Genomic DNA, 17,197 nt, shown 5'->3' with positions numbered 1-17,197 from the left:
TCCTGGGTAGCTCAGTCGGTTAAAGCGTCCAACTTGGGTTCAGGTCATGGTCTCTCAATTGGTGAGTTTGAGCCTCGAGTAGGGAACTGTGCTGACAGCTCAGAGAACACTAAAGCAGCCTGGAGCTGCTTTGTTCGGATTCTGTGTCTCCCTCTTTCTCTGCCCCTTCCCCACTCGCGTGCGCTCTCTCTCTCTCTCTCTTTCTCTCTCTCTCTCTCTCAAAAATAAACATTAAAAAAATTAGGGATGCCTGGGTGGCTTAGTAGGTTAAGTGTCGGGGTCATGATCTCATGGTTTGTGAGTTCGAGCCCCAGATGGAGCTCTGCGCTGACAGGGCAGACTGCTTGGGATTCTCTCTCTTGCCTTCTCTCTGCCCCTCCTCCTTCCCTCCGTATCCCTCTCTCTCTGTCTCTCAAAAAATAAAATAAAAACTTAAAAAAAGAACATTAAAAAAAAGGCCCATGCTGATGGCTCTTTTTCCCGGTGTACTGACAGTTTAAACATAAACTAAAGTTCTTTTCACCCTGTTTATAATAAATTCGCTTTCTGTTTTCTCTATTACAACACTTTTTTTTCTTCTTGGTACTTTTGACAAAACTTACCTTTTTTTTAGTTTACTTTTTATATGGTTTCTATCTGATCTGCTAAGTAAACTCTGTGAGCGCACAGACTATGTTTGTCTTACCCATTGTGAACCTCCAGCATCTTACCTATACCTGACTTCATGTAAGTGTGCAATACATTTTTTAAACAAAACAAGGTAGCTGCTTATAAAATCTACTTTGGTTAGTTTTTTTGGTTTTTGTTAGCAGTGTATTGACAGACTTACAAGTTTCAGCTGTTTTTACTCATTGAAATTGATTATATTGCTTCACTTTATCATATATTTTAGTGTCCTGAAGACTGTTTCTTTTGGATCTATGAGTTATGCTGCTTCTCTTAGAAAATAACCAGTAAATGTTTTATGTCTTAATTTGTTTTGCTTGTCCAACTTGACAAAGTAAATTGTGATGAGGTTGATCAAACTTGAAACATTTTTTTCTTAAAGTATTTAGCACATAGAATTTTTGTTATGGGGTAGTGGGGATAGAAAGCAGACACATAGTTAGAAATGGCGTATACCAAGCAACAGGTACCGGTCTTCTACACACATGGAAGATCAAGAAGCTCCGAAAAATACTTCATTCTCATGGTAGATTATTATTGTTGTTGAAATTTCACCTTTTTCTATGTTACAGGAAATCAACATACCTGTAAAATATTACACAGTGTATTTGGGCTATTTATGAAGGATACGTAGAGACATGTGGAGATCCCCCAATTTTTGAATATCATATTTCACAAGTTACAGCATAGTCATGGCATTATGTAAATAAGATGACAATAGAATGCAGTTGAGATATGGTAATTTACTAACGAGGACTTTGTCCCCCTTTTTACAGAATCTTTGGCATTATAGGTGTATTGTCAAAACCATGAATGAATGATAAATCCCTGTATATAAAAAGGCATATCTAAAAAATGTCACCCTGCTCCTTATTTTCTGAGTTACCAATCTGCTACCTCTAAAATTTCCTAGTATCCTCTAGATTTTTCTCATTAAGTAGAAAATGGATCATAGTTTAAACCTACTTATTTATTGAAAAATTTTTTAATGTTTATTTTTGAGGGAGAGAAAGAGAGCAGAGGAGGGGCAGAGAGTGATGGAGACACAGAATCCAAAGCAGGCTCCAGGCTCCAAGCTGGCAGCACAGAACTTGACATGAGCCTCGAACTCACAAACTGAGAGATCATGACCTGAGCTGAAGTCAGATGCTTAACCAACTCAGCCACCCAGGTGTGGGCCCCCAGCTCTCTTAATATCCCTGGAGATATGAGGGCTTTCTTTTCAGTAGGGCATGGTGAGGGTGAACTTTATGATATGTTGAAAAGGTAAGCTGTGTTCCCCCTACCTTCAGTGAAAGATCTTTAAAGCACATTCAGCCTCTAGGGAGCAGCAGAGAATTTCATTTCAGTAATTAACCTATATGTATACTTGCGTATTTATATTTTGTGCTGCTTTTCTCCCGAAGTTGAACCAGATCAAATAACCCTAGAACAATGGAGTTTTAGGTAAATCATAATCTTTAAGTAACAATCAGCCATCATTAAAACAAGAATAAAGGAATGGAGCATTACACATTTAGGAAAGTCTAAGATGAAGAGAGAGAGAAACAGGTATAACTACTCAAGAACAGAAATAAATAACATTTTTCTTAAGGGAAAAGGGAACCACTATAGATTTGTTGGTGATTGAAAGATAACAAAATCAATAACAACATTAGTTACAGAGATTACATGGTGGTTTATTACACCACTAGTCTTGCATTCACACTTGCCCAAAGGACTGCCTTGCTTATATTTTATTAAATCTTTTATAAATTTTTATTTAAATTCTAGTTAGTTAACATAGAATACAATATTGGTTTCAGGAGTAGAATTCAATGATTCATCACTAACATATATTTTATTAAATCTATAAATCCAACATAATTAACACCAAGCATGTCAGTACCCCCTATTTAGAGTAGACCTGTTCCTGGCTTTCCTGCAACTGTCTTAGCCCATTTGAGCTGCTGTATCAACATACCATAAATGAGGTGGCTTATGAGCAACAAACATTAATTTCTCACAGTTCTGGAGGCTGCAAGTTTAGGATCATGGCCCTGGCAGATTAGCTGCCTGATAAGGAGCCACTTCCTCATTGACAGCCATTTTCTTACATGGCAGAAGAGGCAAGGGATCTCTCTTATAAGAGCACTAATCATGAGGGCTATACCCACATGACCCAGTCACCTCTCAAAGACCCCCCCCTCCCCCAACCTAATACTATCACCTTGGAGAGGTAGGATTTTAATAAATGAATTTTGCAAGGGACACGAACATTCAGTACACAGCACCGCCCTTAGAAATTCCCCCCATTTCTTTCAGTTTTATTCCCATTTGGGGGAGAGTTCATTATCCCTCTTACTCAGGTATGCATCCGATTGGGTTATCCTTATGAAATGTCATCGGGTTCACTGCTTCGATGCCATTCTCCTGACTATCCACAGAATAGACCCTTACTACTATTACTTCACTTCCAGTTTGATGTGGTAGTCTTCTAGCTTGTTTTCCGGTCCAGCCCCTCACCTGACCAGTTTAACTAATTGTTCTTTCTGTGTGCATTTATTAAGTAGTTTGTTCTTAACACTGAGAGTATAACACGAATTTTAAATTCATAACTCATTTAAAAATAAATTATAAATTAACTCAACCATGAGGTTATGAAGCAAATCATGCTCTAATATTTTCAGATTGATGGGCCATATAAAAAAGGGAAATGATTCTAGAAAGATTCTGGAGAGATAACACTTCTTAAATATGAAAAAGACTTGGCAACAGTTACAAGAGACCAGAGTTGGGAAATTAGGATTGTTCCTTTCTCACATAAAAGCAGGAGGGAGGGGGCGCCTGGGTGGCTCAGTTGGTTAACCGTCGGACTCTTGATTTTGGCTCAGGTCATGATCTCACAATTTGTAAGATCAAGCCCTGAAAGAGGCTCTGCACAGCTCCAGACCCTGCTTGGGATACTCTCTCTCTCCCCCTCTCTGTCCCTCCCCCAATGGTGCATGTGCTGTCTCTCTCTCACACACACAGAAAATAAATAAACTTAAAAAAAATGGGAGTGAGATATTGAGGAACAGTGTCACATAGTAGATGGATACTCACTTGGGAGACAAATGCTGGAGGTTTGAGGGAGTGATTGATCATGTCATAAAAATATTCTGTACTTAATCACAGCACAAGAATCATGTTCCTGAAAATCTTGATCAGAGAATCCTTGATTGAGATATTCAGATCTTACGGGAAAACAGCATTGGGGTTCGCTCATTAACGAATACAGGAAAACCTAGAAAAATATGCTATTTTACTTATAGGCAGTACTAAATAAAGATAATATAAATAAAATTTATATATCTTGTTAGTAATAATGGCCACTACTCAATAACTAACATCAGTTTATTGATAGAAATGTTGGGATTTCTCCTCTGGTTCAAAAAGCATGTAAATTTATTTCAGTGTTTGTAATTTTATTTTAGTTCAATTTAATCACTAAAATTTTTGTTAACTTATTTTGCACTAAATTTTAGGATGGAGGGAGTGACAGTACAATATATATGCCATATAATAATATATACTATATACATGTAATAATATATGTGTGTGTGTGTGTATATATATGTATATATATACAATATATAATGTATATATACAATATATATGTATATATATACAATATATAATGAAGGAAGTTGTTAAACCTTCATTTATTACGGAAGGAAGAGATTCAGAGATCCATATTACCTTGGGAGACCAAATGATGACTATACCTCCATTGCATTTTATATCTTGGAATGACTCAATTTTAGGTGATTCACTATTCACTAGGTACTAGTTTAAACAAATATTTTCTCAAACCTGCCACACCTTTGAGCTTTTTTCTTAAAAAAAATTTTTTTTTAATGTTTTATTTATTTTTGGGACAGAGAGAGACAGAGCATGAGCAGGGGAGGGGCAGAGAGAGGGGGAGACACAGAATCCGAAGCAGGCTCCAGGCTCTGAGCTGTCAGCACAGAGCCCGACCTGGGGCTCAAACCCACGAACAGTGAGATCGTGACCTGAGCTGAAGTCGGATGCCCAACCCACTGAGCCACCCATGCACCCCTCAGCTTTTTTTTCTTTTTCCACTTTACAACATAATTAAAAGATAAATTATTTCTTCCTGCTCTTACTTTACTACTTGTTTACCTCTGTGTAGTGAGTGGTTGATCCTGACTAGTGAGTAACCTTAGAGACAGTACTCTTTTTTCTTTTTAATTTAATTTGAGAGTATATGTATGTATGCAAGAGAGAGAGACCATGAATCCCAAGCACGCTCCACGCTCCACATGGAGCCCAATACAGGGCTTGATCCCACCACTGTGGAATCATGACCTGAGCCAAAATCAAGAGTCGGATGCTCAACTGAATGAGCCACCCAGGTGCCTGTACAGTACTCCTTTTCTTAAAAAACAAAAACCAAAAAACAAAAAAACATCTTTCTTCCTTGTTAAACTTGATTTTATCATTCAACAACAAATACTAAGTAAGTATCTAGTATTTTTTCAGAACTGTGCTAGGTACTAAGTTATACAGTGGTGCATAAAGCTGATATCATCCCTTTCCTTGTGGAGATTTACATGCTAGAAAAGGAAACATAATAAAAAACTGCAACTCTTCCAATAATCTCTATGTTCCTCATTTTTTTCCCATAGCATTTAAATGAACGTTTAAGACTTTATTTTTTGATTCCACCCACATAATATTGGCTGCATGAGGACAAGGATTTCTGTGTTTTTCTAGAGGAATATTTGTTGGTTAAGAAAGGTATACATAATTAGTTACCAGGTCTTTGATTCTACTTCTTCAGCCTGTCTTAAATAACCCCTCTGCTGCTTCCTTAGTTCAAGCCCTTTTTATTTTTGCCTAATCTATTAAAGTAGCTTTCCTAACAGTTTCCCTGCCACTCTGAGGTACCTTTCCCCTTTATACTGCTGCCAGTAATTTTTGTAAAATTAAATTCTGAATTTCTTCGGTGATCTCCCATCTTTTAAGGGTAAGTCAGACTCCTTAGCTTTTTACTATTGGATTCCTTCCTATCTGTTTAGCCTTGTTTTTTTTCTTCATTGCCTTGCCATTCCCTGCTCTCCATCTCAATCTTTATTCGGCACTAGTAACAATATATTGCAGCTCTTCAAGCTTCTTTTTGGGCTAGATCAGAGGCATCAACTAACTCAGAAACCAGTTAGAAATGCAGATTATTAGGCCTACTGAATTGGAAACTCTGGGAGTAGGGCCAAGCAAGCCATAAACAGGCCTTCCTGGTGATCCTGATGTACCTTAAATTTAAGAACCATTGTGTGTGTTTTTAAATGTTTATTTTGAGAGAGAGAGTGTATGCGCAGGAGAGAGGCAGAGAGAGAGAGGGAGAGAGAATCCCAAGCAGGCCCCAAGCTGTCAGTGCAGAGCCTGATGCAGAGATGACCGGAGCTGCAAGCTTAACCAGCTAAACCACCCAGGTGCTCCAAAAAACATTGTTTTAATCCACTTTTTAAAAATTTTACTTCCTTGCAAGCTCAGCCATTAATCACCATGCTTTCAATATCACTTTCATTTGTATAACTCTTAATCTACATAATTAACCCTGATATCTGTGTCAACCCTACTTCTTAAATTGTGTTGTACATCTTTCCTGGATATGCTTTCTGTACTTCAGACTCTGTAGGCTCTGAACAAAATTCATAATCCATCTACTGATACCTGTTTACATACTGTGTTTCCTATTTACTCCTTAAAAGGATTCCTCCTTAAAGTTTTGAATTGTAGATAGTGCAGTATTTTCTCATTGGTTTCTATTTTGTCATGGCTTTAGAGGAACAACAACAAAAGATTCTTTAATAACTCTCCTGACCAAAATGGGTTCAGGATTTTCCATGCAATAAAATTACTATTGTTTTGTAGACCAGCTGCTAAAATTTATGTTTATCTTATTCTCCCTTCCCTCACTTTTTCACTCCTCCCATTTTCACTCCCCTCCTCACTCTTCTGTCTCTCATTTTAAGAACTTAGAGATTGTTTACTTCGAATCTTGACCACAGTTGCCCAAGTTCTACCATAAAGCTGGAGGGATCCTTGACAAGTAGAATGACAGTTAGTACTGTCACTAAAGCATGAAGCGAAGCAACATTTCAGATATCATGGTGCAATTTTTGCAATAGTTTCTCAATTAATGTTTTTTAAGTGAATAAATGAGTGAATAGGCAAGTCTCAAAGGACTAGACAGATTGCCAAGGTCAAAAAAGCACGCTGAGATTGTGGCTAGAGATAAAAGGAACCTTAAAGATTTTAGCAATAAAGAGTGAGAAAATTTGACACTCAAATACTTATTAAATTAAGTGAAAGATTTTAGAGGAAAGAACAAGTAGCCATTGTCACAGATGGTTAGGTTAGCTATTTCCTTCTATGAAGGAGAAGGGATATATTTAAATGTTATTTCAGTATAAATTTTCAAGTTTAAATTTTTGAAATTCATGTTTATTTATATGTGTGCTTCCCTATGAGCATTCAGTTTGATATACTTTTTTAAATAATTTTCACATTGACTTATGTAACAGTTATTTTCTCATGGTTTGACCATATATCTTGGGCTATAACTTTTAACTGTTATTATAGTTTTGTTTTTGTTGGATAGGAAAGACAGTAATTTGTTTGTGTGTGTGTATGTGTGTAAAATCTGTTAAATTGCACATTAAATTATCTCACATATAAGGATTTTTTGTATTTGAAAATAATGTCGTGTACCTGTATTCTTATAATCAGAGCTAGTCTCATAAAGAATGTATTTTCTTAAGTTATAATAAAAAAAACTTTCTTTTTAACATGCACACAGGAAACCTCGACCTGTCTCCCAGTTGGTTGCACAGCAGGTTACCCAGCAGTTTGTGCCCCCTACACAGTCAAAGAAAGAGAAAAAAGATAAAGTAGAAAAAGAAAAGAGTGAAAAGGAAACAACTAGCAAAAAGAACAGTCATAAGAAAACCAGGTAAATTTGAAGAGTGTTTTATGGCACTTTTGAAATAATAAAACAAACCATTAATTTAATATTCTCTTTTGAAATTAATCTATTCATATACAGAGTAGAAGAGATCTTATCTCCTTTGTTATAAAATATCATGAAAGTGTTTTTCTGAGTTTAAGAAGTATATTAGAAATTAAACACAGAAGCCACCAATATAAGCTTAAATGTAAGGTTTCCTTTCTCTTTCCTTTTCCCTTCCTTCCTTCCTTCCTTCCTTCCTTCCTTCCTTCCTTCCTTCTTTCCTTCCTCCCTCCCTCCCTCCCTCCCTTCCTCCCTTCCTTTTTTAGATTAAAAGACATTTGTGCTTTAGCTATTTCTTTTTTAGTCATAAAGCCAGGAGTGATATTCACAATACTGAACAGATACTTGCATGGGCTTTGACCAGTTAAAATCTTCTTGGGTACAGGCAGAATAGATAATCATGATGCCTTATCAGTGCACATCTGTGGAATAACAGCCTTACATATAACTGAGCCTTAATAGTTATCAGCTTACTCTGTGATACAACTATGTCATTACTGTCCTAAAACATTTATTTTAGTAAAACTTATAAGCTATCTGCAAAATTATGATAAAGCTATAAAAGCACAATTAAGAGACCATTGCTTCCAGAGTATCAGTTTGTCATGTTGAAGAAGATTCATCAATGATTGGTTTGATTAATGTTAATGATTTAAAACATTTAATTATACCTTTTTTTTGGCTAGTTAAACATGAATCTAGAGCCTTAAATATAGATGCATTCATTTTGTTATTTTTACCTGATTTATTCAGTATATGTTCAGAAAGTTGGTAGAAAGAGAAGCTAGTTTAAAATATAATCATTTTTTGTGTTTAGGCCAAGATTGAAAAACGTGGATCGGAGTAGTGCTCAGCATTTGGAAGTTACCGTTGGAGATCTGACAGTCATTATTACAGACTTTAAGGAGAAAACGAAGTCACCGCCTGCATCTAGTGCTGCTTCTGCAGATCAACACAGTCAGAGTGGGTCTAGCTCTGATAACACAGAGAGGGGAATGTCCAGGTCATCTTCACCCAGAGGAGAAGCCTCATCACTGAATGGAGAATCTCATTAAAGTTTATTTTCTCCAGTTTCTTAGTCACTTCTGTCATAACATGCAAATACACAGATTATGCCAAGAGGTACCACATTTTCATGACAAACATATTCATGCACAATCCATAATTTGCGTTTTACATAAGATAGAAATTTGTTAGAATTTATTGCAATCTATGCCTACCAAAAATTTCCAAACTTAACATTTTGGTCTCCACAGTTAAAGGTGCCATGAAAATGTGGTTGAATTATTCATTATGCAGTGTTATTGGTAAGTCTATTTTCACTTTTAGTTTAGTGAATTCTAACACATAATTCTCTACTATTGGCATGTATGAATTTCAATTTTTATAACATAGTGCAAGCTGCCTAAATATGTATTATTTGAGAATTGTGAAACAAATAGTTATATGTATACAAGTCAAAGATCAACTTAATCAACTATTGCTGCAACAGGATTTTCTTAATGGTTATCCTCTTAAATACACCTGCTGGTACTTGGTGTGGTTAAATAGGAAAATTGTTATTAAATAAAGAATTTGTATGAACCGTTGCCAATGTTTTTGACACATTTTACTAAATTATTGTTCCTGAATTATGTTTCTGGTTTTATCTTTGTTTTTGTTTGTTTATCTTTTAAAACATTCATTATTGTAATGTTTTACTAGCAGAGTAGTAAACAATAAAACATTGATTATTTAGCTTTATAATTCAGGTTTAGTCCTCTTGTCATTGAACACTGGTATGTTTTCTGTATGGAATAAAACATTACAGTTCAAATAATTATAAACATTTGGCAAAAACAGAAAAGAAACCTGACATATTTTAAAAGCTGCAATTTTGGAAAAGCTTTAACTTAATAATAGTTTTATCACTGTTGTCTTGCCCCAAACTTGTGCAGGGTCATAGAAGTATGAATCTAATTAATACAGAAATGGGAACTGTTGCACAGACCTGGGAAATAACTAATCTTAAATCAGTTTAATTGGCCTCTTATTAAATATAATGATTTTTATGAAAATCACAGTATCCTATTTTCAGACACAACTGCCAGTTTATGCATTTATCAATATCCTGAAATTTAAAAAATATTTACAGCCCCACTTACTATTATGTAAAATTACCAATAAAATATTTTTATGACTACAGATTTTGCATTTTTGTTTACAAGAAATAATGTTTCATGTTGTATTTAAAAATCCAGCCTAGAAACCACACAGTACTTCTTAAATTCTCATAGGGTCTCCTGCTTCTTTTAGCCATTTGCTTAATATGTATCCACCTCTAGGAGACTTCTGGAATATAAATTAACTTAAAAACATAACCTGGATACAAAATACCACTTAAAAACACTATGATTGCATTTGAAGAACAGAAAAAAAAAACAAAAAACAAACAAACAAAAAAAACAACCTGTAGACCCTGACAGTTGTGTATTTGGTGGTTTCTTGTGGTAATGTAATTTTCCGTTTAATTGCAGTACTTTTTCCAGGCACAATGGGACTGTCTTTTTTGTAAGATGCTAGTTGTGAAGTACAGTTAATTGCATACAGTAAAAGTCTGTGATTAAAACATTTATATACCTCATTCTTTAGTGTTGTTAAATGAAAAATTAAAATTTGTTTTTATTATAAGATACTTTCAATGGAGCCCCAGCTAACTGGTTATGTTCTTTTAAAACATGAAAATTTTTTGTCATATATTACTGTTTTTCAACATGTTTCAAATGTTTCACATTTTAGACACAGTAAAAATTACAAGTAATAATTGTAATAGGGAAAATCTTCTAATTTTTAAATCAAAACTATGCTCTGGAGGCACTGGGTCTTATGATGATCAAAAACTTTGAGGATGTATTTTAAATGGACTGTAAGACAGAAAAATCTGACAGAAATGGAATTTTACCAGAATGGAGTATAGGCATCTTTTTATATAAGTGGGGAGTATATAGTATGGAAATTTAGAGTGCTAACTGGTGTCTGATGCTTTGAATCTCTGTTATAGAGCCTAAGTGAGCTTGAGTAAATTACTCAAGGTCTCTTCCCATCTATTAAACAGGGATAATGGTAATCAATTCTAACTCATCAAGTTGTTGTGACGATTAAATATCAATCCATATAAAATTCTTATTAATTACATGACACACACTGCTCAGTAAATGAGCCTTTACTATCTTTATAGGTAAAATCCCATTACGAAAATGCAAAAATACTCTCTGTAACAAAAATTATTTGCACACCCTCTTGGGTGACCAAAAGGATTGTGTTCTGTGGGTTACACTGAATTTTCCACATCAGATGTTTGCTCTGATCCCAGATCAGCCAACTTTCTGTTGGTATGCACTTGGAGCTAGGACAAATGAACTGAGTTGGCTAGTTTGAAATTTTGTTTTCCTCTCATTAATCACAGTTATCTTCACTTGCTTTAATTTCACCCTACCTCAAATACACTTCCAAACCAGGAAACAGACCCAAATTCCACAAACATACCTAATGTTAAAATATGCAAAAAGATTCAGAGCCTGGGCTTAGTGTACATTTTAAACTCTTTCATTGGTTTACCCTGTAGTTTTAGCAGTGGGTTCTTTTAACCAAATTCCATACAAAAAGAATTTGAATGTTTTTCAGAGTTTATTACCTTATTTTGATATAATTAAGAGTGAAGATATAATTTGAGGCATACCAGAAATACATATTCTTAAAACCTTTTGTATTACACAGTAGAAATAGTTGACTTAAAGGTTTTATTTTTGTTAAATGCTTTCCTAAAATTATAGTGATAGTAGACAAAGTGAAAACATTAAAAAGGAAGAGAACTTCAGCTTGTCTAAGTTGATAGCATGTTTATTATCTTTCTTTTAGGCAAAAATCCTTTTTGCCTAAAAATGTAGTTTCTGCATGTTCTATGCATTGATGCTAAATGGTCTAGAAGTTTTCGTTTCCACTGAGGCACTTAATTTCCTTTTTGCTTGGTCTGCAAATTACCTCTTCTGGAATCTTTTAAAGACCTGATACAGGAATTGGGCAATTGATAGGAACATCTGTACTGTACTTTGAAAATTAACTGAAAACAGAAAAGTGAATGTATAAGGAAAAGGATAAACATAAAATGATACTTTGACTTATTGGCACTGCCCTCCCCTGCCTTCAACCACAGGCACCTTCCGTTGTCTGGAACAATGAATGTAGAAAAAATTGAAGTGCAGAAAAGTCATCAGTGACAAAAATAGCTGAGCAGAATCAAAAGACACTAAAGGTTACAAAATACAGGATGTGACCGATCATTTTGTGAAAGCAGAAGGAGAAGAATGCCCTCACTGGCTATTGAGGGTAATAGAAAATACGCCTCAGCAATATCAAAGGCAAGGAAGGATAGGAACGGGAAAAAAATGAGGGAAGGGGTAGGAGAAAAACAAACACAGCAAAAATAGGAATTAGGCCATGGGGTGCTGGGATACAATCTGGGTGGTCATAGAGAAGAATCTCTAGGAAGGCAGAACAAATAGTAGCATGTCTGTCTCTGAGAACGTTTAAAAAACATGCTGTGATCTTCATAATGAATCTGTAAAGTTTCAGCTGTATTTACTAGGGTAGCAATATATGTGTAGTAACTTTAAAACCATTTTCTTCAAAACCAGTTGATTTTAAGAAGCTGTCATAGAGAAGTTTTACCTTGAATTATATGAACACTTTACTTTCCTGAGTGTACATTCCCACTAGCCCAGATAATTTAAAGGTTTTTAATGTGGCCTTTATATTTAGCCAGTGCAGATATTCCTTTCTTTATGGAATGGGCCAGTTCTGAAGTGCATGAAATGCCCTTAAAAGACCAGGTACTTTTATGGAAAAGTCAAGCAGAGTTCTGAAAGGTTTCAGTGCTCTGGGACATGTTTCATGTTCTGAATCATTTTTCATTTTTGTTTTTTTTTTTTCTTTTCTTCCACATTAGTTGTTGTAGAGTGTAGTAACTATTTTACTATTGTAATACTTTCAGTATTTTCCTGATCTAGGTTGTCTTTATATCCGTATTCAGTGAACATTTATAGGGTATATTTTGTGTGCCCAGCACTGGGCCAGGGGGTGGTTATGAAGAGGACACAGATGTGGAGCTCACATCTTAGGATCTGTAAATAAGTAATTACAAAGCCATTACTGCAACAATAAAAATATGTAAGATACAGAAGTAGCAGAGGGAGTGCTTGCTAGTTTTTTGGTTTTTGTTTGTTGTTTTTTTTTTCCCTGGAAACTCAGTTTGGCCTAAGTATCCACTGCGACTCCACACTAAGATGTTTGGATCTCCTCTTGACAGTTGCAGCTGATAATGTTGGGTGTCAATAGTAGTTTTCTAGCTCCCATTTCATTACTCCAACTTGGATTTTCAAAGTTTAAGACTTTAAACCATGTTAAGATTATCATTTTTTTCTATACTCATTTTTAAAAATCAGTAATCAGCTGAATGAGGTCTGCTGTTCCTTTTTGCGAAGATGATGAGGAAACATTACCCAGAATCTGAACGAAAAATTTTATTCGGACCTATTTCGGGAAAAGCTTTAATTTACGTGAGGAAATTTGCCTTTTTCTTATGGATAATGCTGATAATTTATTGATTGCCTTCCATTTCTGAGAAAAATCTCAAATTAGGCTTACTTTTAATTGAATGTAGGACTAATCGCCTGCCATGTCACTCCTGATCCAGATTTTCTAGATTCTGACCTTAGTGTTTTTCCTTGTGTTCGTATAAAGTTCCTCACATCTCTTCTGTATATAAGGCTAAACAGTAATACTTTTTTTTAAAAGTTAAAGAATTGCTTCATTTCAATATGTGAAGATAAGCCCCAATGAGAACTTTTTGGGGTGAGGTCCCAGTGAAATGGATGCTTCTGCGATTGGAATTCCTGAGGAGTGGCAGGTCTTGAGCTTACATCTGGGTTTAGATCTGCTGGTCTACCTGGAAGAAGGGAGTTTGAGTGAAGGCTACCATCTCATCCTCATGTTTCCATAACTCTTTTAGCAAGAGAATTCAGAAACTAAGGTGAGTTCCAAGATTTACTAATTTAGACTTTTTAATGTATATTGTTTTCCCTATTCTCTTAATTTATAATAATAGCAACAATGAAATGAGACTGTGTTTACTTTTGGAGTCAGCAAGATTGAGAAGAGTTGGGATACTGTGTAAAACCAATTTGGGAGAAGACTCCTACAGGACAAAATGGCAATGAAAGCATTTAAAAAAAAAAAAGGAAAGTAGGCTGAGTTCTCAGAAGAACAAAATGATCTTGCCTTAGGACCAAGAGGTAGTTCTTTAGTAAAAGATTAAAAAGCGTAGGTTTCCAGTACAGGATAAGATAAATAAGGGACAGTTTAACTTAATTAGAGCAAAAAAGAATCTTTTTTTTTTTTTACTTTATTAAGAATACATAAAAGTAAAAAAGAAACCAAATATAACAGGGCTGTCTAGTGATGCAATTACTTTATAGAAAGGAATATGGGTAACAAGAATTCTGATTTTATTTTTCAACTAAGCACTGGACTTCTGAATTGTGATGGTATCAGAATTCTTAATTATTTTCAGCCTTCAACTTTTGATGACCTGGGTCAGGAAAAAGATGTTGCTATTGTTGTAATTATGACCTTGATTGATGGCAGCTTCTCAGTGAACTTGTGCATGTGTGTTTTAATTCCAATTTTCCTCATGACTAAATTTCCCTACAAATCTAGCTTTTAATTTTGCTGATACCATTTTAAAAAGTAGTAGATTATAATCTATTGTATTAATGGGAATGGAAGGTTCCTGAAGACTGAATGAGGGAGAATTACAGGGATGGTCCATAGGATATGCCTTACTCCCCTCCCTACTCTAGCCCCTCCATACTCTCCCTTCCTTGTGGATGGAAATGCCAGCCAATTCAGGGATCATATAGGAGCTAAGGTGTCCCCATTTATTGGTCTTCCACTGCCATGTTTTTGAATCATGTGGCCTATGAGTTTTTTGAGAATGAAGAGAAATGCTTGACACTTGCATCCTACTCAGTTCTACCTTTTCCTTACATTTACTGGTCTGAATGGATACCTAAACTGAAATACTTTCTGTTCAAACTGACAGTACTGTTTTCCAACTTCTTCCTCCAGTCCAGCAAGGTTTCTAGGAAATGGACTGTGGAAAATGAGATTTCACTAGGGGCCTACCGGAAGAGAGAGTAGTTTTCACTTTTAGTCTGAGTTTCTGATTCTTTGTGCCCTGCACCTAATCTGACTTGAGTTTCACAGATTGTAAATTTTGTTTTAATCTCAATGAAGACCAGTCTAAGGGGTTTTCATATAACATGGATTTTTTTTTCTTTTTCCTTTTACTTCTAATTTGCATCACTCAGATTAGCATTTATTTGTTCATAGTGAGACAGCATGGTATAATGGAAAAAACAAACGTGTGTTGGATCCTTAAAGATTTCCATTTGAATTATGGATCTTCATTATTAGTGATGGGGTCAACAAACTTCTCTAAGTTTCAGGTTCCTTGTTTCTTAAAAGAAAATAACATCTAATTCATATAAGTGTTATAAGGATTAAATCAGATTTTGCATAGATCATTATAAAGTAAAGTTATTTAGAAAAGTTTTTGAAGTTTACTCTGAAAGGATATAGAGTTTACCTTTTCCCCAGGAAAATGATTTAAAAAAAAAATACTAAAAGGTAGACAGAAATGGGATGGGAATGCTGAACAGAACCCTACATTTGCTATAGAGTGACTTTGAGAATATTTATGAAAAAAATAAAAACATTAAATATCAGTTATATATTCAAAATATACTAGGAGCTGTAGGAATAATCAAGATTGATCTTTTGAATATAAAATTCTTGAAATTTGTATTATCCTGTATCTGAGAGTTTTCTAGATCATTGAAGAGGTCTCTATCTCCATAATTTAAACAACAAATATTGCTACTTTTAAATTTCTTTTTGCCCACCTAAATTAACTTTTTGACAGGATGAAGGGAAGATGAATATCGATTAAAAATTTGTATATAGTCAGCCTTTCACTAGAGAATTAAGAGTGTGGTCTAGAGATGAAAAAGTAGACTCGGGAGTACATACATACAGTAAATGAAAGAAATACGTAACTGTTATGACCTCAAAAATATTTAAGTCATTTTCAATATTTAAAATTAATTTAAGAATATAAAAATATGCAGGTGTGCCTGGGTGGCTCAGTCGGTTAAGTGTCTGCCTTCCTTTGGCTCAAGTCATGATCTCTTGGTTTGTTGAGTTCGAGCCCCGCATCTGTGCTGACAGCTCAGAGCCTGGAGCCTGCTTCAGATTCTTTGTCTCCCTCTCTGTCTCTGCCCCTCCCCTGCTTACATTCTGTCTGTCTCTCTTTCTCAAAAATAAACAGACATTTAAAAATATATACAAAAATGTGTGAATCCTGGAAATGATCAGAAGGGCATGCACACAGCTCCTTATACTCCAAGACAGCCAGTTAAGACTTTGGGTAATACAAAAATATTTACTAATTTTGGAATGCCTTATATATTTTTTCAACAGAATTTCCTTTTTAGTTACAGAATTAAAAGGAACCTAAGGGGTGTGATATGGTCCAGAACCCTGATGTCAAGTAAACGGATGATTATTCTTCCAGATATGCTCTTCCCATAAATTGTTGAAGAATGAAAATTGCCATTTCAGTATTTTAACAATCTGTGGGTCATTAAATTATTCTTTATTTTTACTACATTTAGTTTCTTTGTTGAAATAAAGAACAATTGTGGTAGGCATCTCTTTAAACATCCGTGATCTATTTGAGTACAAGCTCTTACTCTAGTTTCTTGGTAATATAACCTTTAGTTTTCTCTCTCAAAATCTATTTTCCATTCTTACAAATGCTTTTGCGACCCATCTTTGTACTTCGTTGAGTTTATCTTTATTTCTCTAAGAATTGTAAGGTGTAGTAGAAGGATTAATTTATTATTGTCATCATTTTTACTTGCCTGTCATCCCTTCGAGGGCAGTACATTTTAGCCCCTTGTCTGGCATGTAGAATATATTCAATAAATGTTTACTGAATGAATAAGTGTATGTTTTAATTCTACTTACACATCTTGATAGCATGCTAGTTTTCATTTTTTTGTCAGGTAAGGCAAGAAATTTCATCTTTATAGAGGAAACTGAGGCTTAAATTTCTTTAGTGCCTTTCCATGGTCACAGAGCCAGCAGTGTTTTGTGTAGGGATTCCAAATGGAGAACTAGTGTTAAATTACACAGCATTTCCCCACTTTGATTCTCATGGCCAAACTCTTCAAAGCTCCAAATGCAATTTGAACAGTTTAACAGCATGATTTTTCTCCACGAGGTGTGTAAGTGTGTGTGTGTGTGTGTGTGTGTGTGTGTGTGTGTTTAAAGCCAGCTTCCTTTCCCTCACTTTTTGGCACTGCTTTCTGGCTCCAA

At 35.0% G+C, this 17,197-nt stretch overlaps 1 protein-coding gene across 4 annotated transcripts in view; it reads left to right on the top strand.

The window, feature by feature from the left end:
- YAF2 (YY1 associated factor 2) overlaps positions 1-10,343 on the top strand; it is a 75,568-nt gene extending 65,225 nt beyond the window's left edge. For 2 of the 4 annotated variants that reach the window (XM_030322341.1, XM_030322342.1), the window contains 2 exons: positions 7,511-7,663; positions 8,538-10,343. In XM_030322341.1, coding sequence (XP_030178201.1) covers positions 7,511-7,663; positions 8,538-8,775 — 391 coding nt within the window. In that variant the 3' untranslated portion in view covers positions 8,776-10,343. Of the gene's footprint in view, positions 1-7,510; positions 7,664-8,537 lie in introns of those variants that run through there. The other 2 variants (XR_003970324.1, XR_003970326.1) reach the window with 2 other exon arrangements.
- Positions 10,344-17,197: the final 6,854 nt, after the last annotated feature.

Source organism: Lynx canadensis, chromosome B4 (genome assembly GCF_007474595.2).
Source record: "Lynx canadensis isolate LIC74 chromosome B4, mLynCan4.pri.v2, whole genome shotgun sequence".
Lineage (NCBI taxonomy): Eukaryota > Metazoa > Chordata > Mammalia > Carnivora > Felidae > Lynx > Lynx canadensis.
The sequence above is the reverse complement of the archived record's forward strand: the minus strand, read 5'-3'. Positions and strand labels throughout refer to the sequence as shown.